The following is a 10,527-nucleotide window of genomic DNA, read 5'->3' on the forward strand; positions in this document are numbered from 1 at the left end:
GATTAATTACTCTCCATTGTGCTAGTGCTTTAATGAAAAAGTAATATTTAATTAATGAGGTAACCCCCAACCACCTGAATAATTACTATCCAACCAACTTGGTTACTCTCTCAACCAAATCCAACCTCGAGCTCCGCAATAAAGTAAAAGTAACTCCTTCCCAATGCGTTTTGGAAACATAAATATTCTCTTCCCTAATGAGACAAAACTGACATTCAATGCTAATATTTTCCCTCCAAAACCGACCCTATATAAAGGGCCATCCTCTAATCAACTCAACACATCCTAAAACACAAAATTCTCTTGAAATCTCTTGAACTCTATCTCTTTCTCTCAACAAAGCCGTAATCATGCCGAGCCGAACCTTAGGAAACTTCTTGAGCGTCGATTTCGAATCATGTATGGAACATTGGGACGGAGATCATGGAAAGGAGATCATGTTTGAATCTCTCATTGACACCGGCCTTCGAACCTTTCTCGAAGAATCCGGTCCCATACTCATTGAGGATGTCAAGACGTTCTTCAGAAGCGCTTGCATCAGAGGTAACTACATCGTCTCTACGGTGAGAGACCATACTTTCTGGCTTGATGAAGCCGAATTTTCCTCCATGTTCAACTTGCCCACATAAGGGTTTTTTGACTTTCCAACTCAGGTGGGAAGTGCGGCATATGATCACGTACTATTCTTCTCTAGAACCGTTGTTCCGGTGGAAAACTATGAGTTAAAAACCCGCCTCGCTCATCACACCCAACTCCTTCTTGAGATTGTAACCCGGTCTATCATTTGTCAATCTCCAAATCAGCGGTACTCTAAGAACACATACAACATCATGACCCATATTGTTAGCAACACGGCCATCAACTGGTCAACGGTCATCTTTCAAAACCTGAAATCCATGGTGCTAACCAAGAAAGGTCTCGGTTATGCCCCTCACATCAGTAAGTTTATTCTCAAATACCGGCCAGAATTTGGACCGGGCACACCGGCATCCCCTTCAAACATTCTTGACATGGATGCGGTGGAAGAAAGGTTTTCTAAAGTTGTTATTACATAAGTTGTATCTTTTCATCTTATGTATGTCTATTTTCACGCCGATCCACTTTTCGGTTTCTATTCTGTAATGTTTCTTCAATACAATTCTATTTCAGTTTAAATGACCGGATCATCTTAATATTTTGAATATCTATCTAAGTAAACGGTTAACATTGTCAAAATAACCGCGCTCCTATCCGGTCTCAAAGAAAACCGCTTAAACTCAAAAGATTGCAAAATTCTGCTTATTCAAAATAACCGGTTAACTTTTGATAACCAAACTCTCCGGTTAAATTAAGAAAACCGCAGCATCAAACGGTTTCAAAGGAGAGATTACGTCATCAAAGTCGAAATCAATAATTTTTTAGGGAAATTTCCCGCCCAAAACTCCCGCTCAAACTTCCCACCTCCTGGCTTACCGCCCACTGAATTGGCGCCTTTTCGATTGTCGCCGTTTTGATTACCGCCTTTTGGCTTCCCGCCCACGGTTTGCCGCCTATTCGGCTTAGAGGGAAAACTCCCGCCAAATGTTGATGGGACGGTTGAGCTTCCAAACCGCACCTATAAAAGGGGCTCTTGGCCATTTCATTCCACTCTCACGCGAAACAGCTTTCTCTCTCTAAGCTCTCAAATTCTCTCAGCGGTTATTTACTCTCGTGTTTTTCAAACTCTCTCTCAATCATCTAAGATGGGGCGCAATTCGGCTTTATTCAAACACATGACTCAGGTGGATTTCGAGGAAATCCGACAAAAGGGCACGCCTGCAGCAAAGGGAGTTATTGACCGGGTAACCGAAGCCGGACTTGAGTATTTTCTCGGCGGTCCCCATGTTCTATATAGAGAAGCGGTTGAAGAATTCTTCAACACCGCAACTCTATCTAACGACAAGATCAGCGCGACTGTCAGCGGTACTGAATTCGAGTTAACCGAAGAATCGGTTGCGGAGAGCCTACGCCTTCCAACAGACGGCCAAGATGTAGTGTTGGATCTAGAACTAAAAACGTTCGAGGCAGCATGCCAGATTCTCTCAGCAATCAAGGAAGAACCGGTGAAAGTATCCGGTAAGAGAGCAACACTACGACCGGAGTACATACCGCTTTGTGACATCTTCATAAAGTCGGTTCAGACAAGAGGTGGCAATTACAACAGCCTCACCAAGGCCAAGATCGAGATGCTAGTCGGTCTGATACAAGGTACGAAAGTCAACTGGGGGAAGGAAATATTCCACTACTTGAAAGACATGGTGAATCCGGACTCCGTACGGTCATGGGGATACGTCATCCCTATTGGAAAAATCTTGCTCCATCATAACATCAACACCGGTCCTAGTGTCATTATCCCATCAAGGAGGTTAATAAGATCCAAACACTTCCTGGAGAGGAAGCAGCCGGCCCCCGGTTCCACAGGTGGCCGAAAGAAGAAATCTGCCAAGAAATCGACCCCGGCAAAAGAAAAGACCGGAAGCAAGGGCAAGGAGAAGATAGTATTCTCGGAACCTCCATCACAAACAAGGGATGAGGAAGAGTCGGCCTCCACGTCTGAACAAACCGATTCTGAGAAAACCGATGAAGAAGGTCCGAATGATGAAGAACATTCGGGTACAAGTCCCGATAATACCGGTGCGGGCGCAAATATTGAGAATGCCGAGGCCGGTGCAGACAGTAGTGAAGAAGAGGAGGATTCCCCTGAAGACGACCAGAAGAAGGCCAATATTATAGCGCGCCGAATCCTGAAGGACATTGACCTGTGAGTTCAAGCGGTTGGCAAATTATACCGGGAATGGCTCGAGTACCGATTCAACAAACTTTACAAACACATGTTACGGGGCCTAACCGACGAACAATGCTTTAGAAGACTGAAGGAGATAGAGGAAACAGTCATGAGCCTCACGAACGCAGAAACTCTTAACGAAGCCTTGGACCGATGCACCATCATGAGACCGCGAGCTCGGCCACAAAAGCTAACCGGACGTATCCGGAAGATTAAGGAAATGTACGTTGAGGGAACACCGGAGGCTAACTTACAGCTCTTGGTGTTAGAAAGGCTTGAGATAGCGAATGGAAAATTCGCTGAAGAAATTGATCGGCTTGAGGCGGTGGTCAGACAGAGAGAAAAACAGCACTTAACAGCTCTTGAGACCAGTAACGGTCAGAACCGAAATGCAACACCTCCTCGGGCGGATCCGGTGATAAATGAAACCGATGAAAGAACGGAGACTCCTCTCACCGCGCAACTTCAAACTGAACAACCTGGGGTTTCAGAACCGGGCGTCACAGAAGAAAGGGTCAAGACCCTTATTCAAGAGTTCGCAGACTCAACTGTTCACCCATTAGAGGAGAAAATGAAAAAAACCGTGAGCCTAACACTCCGGTTCGCCAACAAGACAAGGAATGATCTCGTAAAGGCACAGGACCAGATCACAGATATCGAGGATGATTACTGGGACGTAACGGTTTTGCGAAACAATCATCTTCGGAGAACCGAGGCCTTGGAAGAAAAGACCTCAGGGATAGTGGATGACTTAGATCGGCTTGAAAGGGAAACTGAACAAGGATTCACAGAGGTAGAAGAGGACCTAGGTTGGAGGGTCATCGATCTGGAAAACAAGAATGTGTGTCTTGAAGACCGCAACGACAAGCTCGAAGCCGACCTCAAGGCGCTCACCGCACAAGTGGATAAATTAATCAAGGCCAAGGTGAATGCGGATGCAGCGGTTGTGGAGGCAAACGCCCGAGCGGCTAAGAAAGTCCAGGATGCGCTGGACGAAGAAGCAAGAATAGCAAAGGAGCCACCGCGACTATCTGAAAAGGACATAGCCGAGCGCGAACGAATCACAACAGCCAAGTATATGGACCTTGCAAAGTCCATAGCAGTTCAAGCGGCCAAAGATGCAGAGCGGCTAAATGCACAAAAACAAGGGCTCGAAGAATTTGCAACCGCTCACAAGAAGAAGAAAACGGCGGCCCCTTCCTCTTCAGTTCCGGCGAAACGGAAAAGGAAAACATCAAAGAAGGCTCAAGTAGCCGAGCTACTGGAAAGGATCACTGAAACGGATATTGAAAGTCAACCGGACCCGGCTACTCACACCGAAGATGAAGATGAAGAACATCTGGCGGGGCGTTCTACAAGACAACGAGTCTCCGATACGGCCAGCCAACCGCAACCGGTTAAGAGAAAACGGACCAAGGATATGATGGCCGGCTTCAACTTCTCCGACTCAGAATAGGGGCTCCCTTTTCCTTAACTATGTTTATTTTAGTGTTTATATAATATTTTCTTTTTTTTCGTTTTTTCCGTCATATATATATAAAGCTATTTTTGAAACCGGCCTATACTTGCATTTCTAAATTGTTTTGATAATTTTAAATAAAATAATCAAAAAGGGAGAAATTGATAAGCAAAAAGATAAAATTTTTCAAAAATTTTTCTCAACATTATTCCAAAATTTTTCGAAAAAATTCTCCCAAGTCAGTTTCAAAAATCCGGTCAGATAAAGAACCGGCCTACGTTTACAAACTTACATTGTTTTGATAATTTTAAATAAATTAATCAAAAAAGGAGAAATTGTTAGATAAAATTAGACCGGTTCACAGAACTTAACATAAATAAACCTTCCATGCAGGAACAAGGAACCAGACCTATCAAACAAATGAACCGGCTAAGAAGACTAACCGGTCAAGTCATTAAACCGACTAGGACATTCGGAACATGAACGCACAAAGAAAGGATCGGCCAAAGCTAAAAACCGGAAACACCAGACAGCCGATCAGCCACAAGGCAAAGGAATAACCGGAAGCTGTCCGGTTAAACCAATCACACCGGAAGCCATTCGGTTAAGTCAAATGACCGACCAGTATAAGAAGACAGTTCGGGTATCTGTTGAAGATGATACCAAAGGAACAGACAGAACATTTCCATATTCATACAAGTCTAAGGAAAGCCTGCAGGCTGTAGAAGACAGTCCTACAGGATCTTTCCACTTTCAGGATAAATCAGAGGCAATCTTTCAAGTACAGACAACTGTCTAACAGACAATCACCATATTGAGTAAAAGACAAACCTAGCAGGTTTGTCTTACACACCGGAAGAACAGACTGTCAAGTCTGTGAAATTGACCGTCAGGTCTGAACAGTGGACCGCCAGGTCTGAAAAGATGACTGCAGAGTCTGAATCACTGAACATCTGCTCAGCCAATCAAATTCAAGGAAGTGAAATATGACCGTTGGCATATTTCACCTATAAAAGGAGCAGTTGAAGAAGAGTAAATGCGGGACAAGAAACGGGACACACAGCAAGACATAAGTGATACAACGAGCATTTAATTCACAAGTGATAAGATTGTGTTCTATCTCTAAGAGAAAGCCTAAGTGCTAAAGTTGAAGAGTGTATTTTACAATTTCGGTGTAAATTGTAAGAGTGTTATCGAGCAGGAAATAAGTCTCGATCGGATTGTACTTGTATTCCTTAGTGAATATCCTTCTCGCGGTTTCGAGAGGAAGGGGTGACGTAGGAGTTTTATCTCTGAACATCCATAAAATCTGTCTTGTCATTTACTTTCTGCCGGTTACATTTTCTAACTGACCTGTACTAACTTACCTACACCGCCTTAACCTACTTAACTCTATCCAAACCGGATCACCAGACTACAAAAACCGACCCATCAATTTTTCAAACCTATATCATCCAAAACCGGTTCTGCCTATCATACAAGTGTGCTGCTTCAACCTGAAACAAACCTCTTCCGCGCTTGAACCTAGTTCAAGGGTTTGTGACAGTTTGTGTAGTATTGAAACCCCGGTGTTAATCTCTAACCGGATTAATCACCACCCTTTAAGTGAGACGCGCTAACCGGCCCAACCCCGGTCCTCCAGCCGCGACCTAGATCCTAACATAAAGTCTTAAATGTTAAACTTTTGAAGATATAATACGACAAAATAGACATTTATTAATCCGTACACTTCTTAACTTACATGTGTATGCATAATGATGTTTATAATTTGGGGCCAGTAATTACCTCTTTCTAAATCCCCATAAACAAGTCTTGTTCTGTAGAACTTAAGTTCTCCCTACAACAAATCAACATATTTCATACATGTTCATATTTATTACAAATGATCAATGTAGAGAAGGTAAGGTTATTAATTTCTTTAAATATAATTTCCTTAATTAATAATAGTTCATGTGTTTCTTTTATTTCTTTTTTTCATCAGTTTTGAAACATAAAAAATAATTAATATATATATAGTCTTGCGCTGAAAATTTTAGCAATGTAATATTCTTTTTTTTTATTGTTGGCACGGATGGCTGAATAATTCTATTATTGAGATCCTAAACCACTAATTAGTGAAAGAGACATGCTAACATAGAATGCATGTATTATTCTAGAGAATCTTGTTTGTGCCTTACTTTCACCTTCGCTAGTGTCATGTATAGTTTTTAGACATAAGTTATATGGTAAAAAGGAGAGTTAAAGAGTTTATAATATTTCGTTTGTCAAATCTGTTGATTATAATTATATATATTATTAGTTTTTTGGGATTCTAACATAGTTATGTTGTAAATATAAATCTAGATAGAAAAAAGAAAAAAAACAATAATTGTCAGACATATTAGCCAATCATAAAATAAAAAAGATTATGATAGTAATTTATCATGAGTTTCCTAAAATAATTCTAATAATGTTTCTTTACATTGTATATCATAATAATAATAATAATAATAATAATAATAATAATAATAATAATAATAATAATAATAATAATAATAAGTGCAATATAGTCTCTAGGCTTATAAGTAAAACACTATTCATCCCTAAAGTGTTGTATTAATTAGTCTACTTACTGTTTCTACCAACATCAACCCAACCATTGATTGTACCATTTCAAACACACCATAATGAAATTACGGTTCACGATGTAGTTGGATATTAAAAAATATCTTAATTAATAATGAAAATATTATTTTAAGATAACTTTGTTCAAGTAAGTAAAGTAAATATGTGACTTCTATGAAAGATTATGCAATTTAGTGAAGGATCTATCATTTTGTTTACATAATAATGTTTAGGAAGTTACCAAAATATTAATTACAAACGAGATGCAAACCAACCAACAATGTGAAAAATATGAATAATATGCAACACCATAATATATTCAGTATAAAAAAACAAGAGTAGTCAAACAACAAATGAAAAGACAATAAAATTTATAATAGTTTGGTCCAAAGTGACCTATTTCCACACTAAAAAAACAACCAATTCCACTATTATCAATCTAGTAGTGGAAAAGAAAATCAATAAAAGAATTAAGAACACACTTAAGGGAACACTATTATCCGTCCGATAAATGTTACTATAGAAACTATTTCTAATGCTCACAATTTCAATCGAGTTAGATTTTCTGGAGAATGTTCAACACGTACTAAAACTGGAATTAAGCTCTCTTCCATAACATCATCCAGGCATAGGTAGTTTTGTAAGTGGTGTACCAAATAACTAATTTATTAAGGATAATACTGGACAGTTGGTGGAAATAGACTTTGAATTTAGAAAATGATTTTTGCCCAGTCAAAACTCCTAGGCCAAGTGTCAAGTCTCCAAAACATTCAGAAACGTGACTAAAGTGTTTCACAATTTCTTTGCTCAATTTTTCAATTTAACGTTTCTATATGGTCCTTCAAATTTGTAAAATTTTCATCAGTTTAGTGTAAAATTCCAATTTCAGCTTTAATTGATTCCAATGTAATATAGTATTTTCCCATGATTCTTTTAACCTCCAAAGTTGTGTATGACATGACTCTAAGTTTATAGCAAGATAAACTTAATGAACTTCAAAATCCCAAAATCCAATTGGTCCATTCTCTATACCCTTCAACTCACGGAATTCTTCATCAATAAACTCACTAATTAATATCATCCAGACTCCGGGAGAAACACATTCAACCATTAATATGGAAAGAGTTTCAATAATTTGTAAATTGAATTTTCATCTTGTTTTGATTTCATTAAGCATAAACACATAATTTAATCTCCTCTAGTACTCAACAGTTCTTGTATAGTTTCTGTCTTAAAAACCCAACCAAACACAATGGCCGTGGATTCCTAAGTCCAGGGGTCCACCTTTGTAGAACCATAAGACCCACTTCATAACCTCCTTTTGTTTAATTCTCAGATTTGACATGAATCTTTATTTCATCTTAAATGAGTAGCCAATAACTGGCCTAATCATATTTTCTTCTTCCATTACTGATTATCAGAGTTAGAATGTTCATATATGTTTGGAAGTTTAGAAGATAAATAATGACACATCTATTATAAAAAGTTGCACAAAAACTATACATATCTCACAATTATTTCTATAGAAAATTCACCACTAAATACATTAGTTATGTTATTATCTTGAGATTTAAGGCTTTTTAATTTTTTTCCCTTAACACAGGTCATTTTGATGTGTCACATTACTTCATCTTTATCAACCATTTCATATTCAATATGTGGACATACAAATATTTGGAAGGATAGATTACCATATAAACAAAATGGAAAACATGATAGCAATATGTGTATATATACATATATGGCTAATGAGTTCTTGAGTGTATCAAATCAACAATTCCGAGAGAATTGTATAATTCATGTTAGCATTGAGTAATTTTAACCGCTAAGCTTTATTGAAAAATGCAAAACATGATTATTTGCTCATTTGAAGAACACAACTTCATATATCATGTAGAATAGTTACCTTAGTTGAGATGAGATAATATTGTCCCCAACCTTTGTATACGAAACTTAGATCTGTTGTGTAATAAGTGAGGCAATTGCCTCAGGCCCAAATATTTTTGGGTACCAAAATCTTAAAAAAAAATTATAATGATATGTTCATGGGCTTATTTTTAAAAAGCCCATAAATAATAATTGATAACCTATCAATGATAAGCCCTAACTTAATTTGTATCCAAAAAAATAAAAATAAAAAACGTTATCTTACTTGGAGAAAATAATCGCAAGATTCTCATTTATCAACAAAATCAAGGAAAACGAAAAAAAAAAATAAGAACAAGCATTCTAGAAAGAAAAAAAAAGAAACACTTCTCCCAAACTCCAAGCCCGTCGTCGATTCTCCAGCTTGCCGGAATCAGAGCAGAAAACTCGGTCGTCTCCTTCCACGAGCTCTTGGGCCTTTTTCGCTGGTTCCAGTCTTGTTTCTCGGCACTGTGCCACTACCCACTAGAGTTCTTCCTCCGATTTCGGTGAGGTTTTGGTTCGATTTACTTGATTATTTTTTTTTGTTGAGGACTTGTCTGGTGAAATGGTGGATTCACAATCTGTATCTTGCATTATTGCATAGCGAAAGTGTAACATTGTGGTTAATCATAGATTCATTATTCTCTTCTTCTATCAAGCGGTGAAAAATCTTCAAAGATCATGTACAAGGTCTTACGGTCAAGCCATTATCACAAACACGATGGGAAAGCCATGTTGAAAGTGTGAAGCCCATAAAAGACCAGACTTTAAAAATACGAGATGCTTTAATTGATTTGGCAAACACTTCTTATGACTCAAAAATAAAGAGTGAAGTTGAGGGTTTGGCATCATTTGAACTTGAGAATTTTGAATTTCTAACCGGAATAATAATTTGGTACAAGTTATTATATGAGATTAACATTGTCAGTAAGTTTCTCCAATCAGAAAAAATGGATATTGATGTTGCTATTAGACAGTTAAAGAGGCTTATTTCTTTTCTCCAAGAGTTTAGAGAATCTGGATTTGATCAAGTCTTGGTTGAAGCCGAACATATTGCAAGTGAAATGAGAATGGAACCTATTTTCCGAAAAAACGCATCATTCGAATAAAGAGACAATTTGATGATATCAACAGTGAAGAGGTAACTCAATCTCCTAAAGAATCTTTTCGAGTTAATTTAAAATTTATTATATTTGTTTGTTGAAAATTGAATCATTTAAAATAATATTTAAGTTGATTGTGTTTAGCAATCTTTTGAACTAAACTTAAGACAACCTCTTATTGTTATTTCTCAGTGCTAGTGCCATCTTTACAAAAACGTGAAAGAATGATAGTTACTCACTTTCAAAATAAACAATAACTAAATAATAAATTTATTTTACTCAAAATAAATCTTTTGAGTGTACTTTGAACTTTGAGTAACTAATGATAAGTTTAAGCAAAAAAAAATCAACAAATCCAAATAATCCTGGACGTTATTTATGTTTTCATCATAGCAAAACAATTATCCCATGGCCGCGGTAACCATACACAGCTATTGACAAATATCTAGGGTTTTTCCCATGGCCGCCGTAACCATACACAGCTATTGACAAATTTCTAGGGTTTTTCCCATGGCCGACAGCTATTGACGAATTTCTAGGGTTTAGCCCATGGCTGCCGTAAATTTTAGTACTACATAAGAGAACAATAGCCCATTTATTCTTTATTTCTCCTAACCCTACCCTACATTACCCTCACTTTCTCTCACTAG

At 37.9% G+C, this 10,527-nt stretch overlaps 1 protein-coding gene across 1 annotated transcript; it reads left to right on the forward strand.

The window, feature by feature from the left end:
* Positions 1–2,912: 2,912 nt before the first annotated feature.
* Positions 2,913–4,259, forward strand: LOC124939178. Its single transcript, XM_047479682.1, has one exon. It carries the CDS (start codon positions 2,913–2,915, stop codon positions 4,257–4,259), a length of 1,347 nt encoding a protein of 448 aa, XP_047335638.1.
* The last annotated feature ends 6,268 nt before the right edge of the window (positions 4,260–10,527 follow it).

The sequence above is a fragment of the Impatiens glandulifera genome, chromosome 5, assembly GCF_907164915.1.
Source record: "Impatiens glandulifera chromosome 5, dImpGla2.1, whole genome shotgun sequence".
Taxonomy (NCBI): Eukaryota; Viridiplantae; Streptophyta; class Magnoliopsida; order Ericales; family Balsaminaceae; genus Impatiens; species Impatiens glandulifera.

Bases quoted from the DNA above. Each gene is read 5' to 3' on its own strand.
- LOC124939178 (XM_047479682.1), top strand. From the start codon at position 2,913: ATGAGCCTCACGAACGCAGAAACTCTTAACGAAGCCTTGGACCGATGC.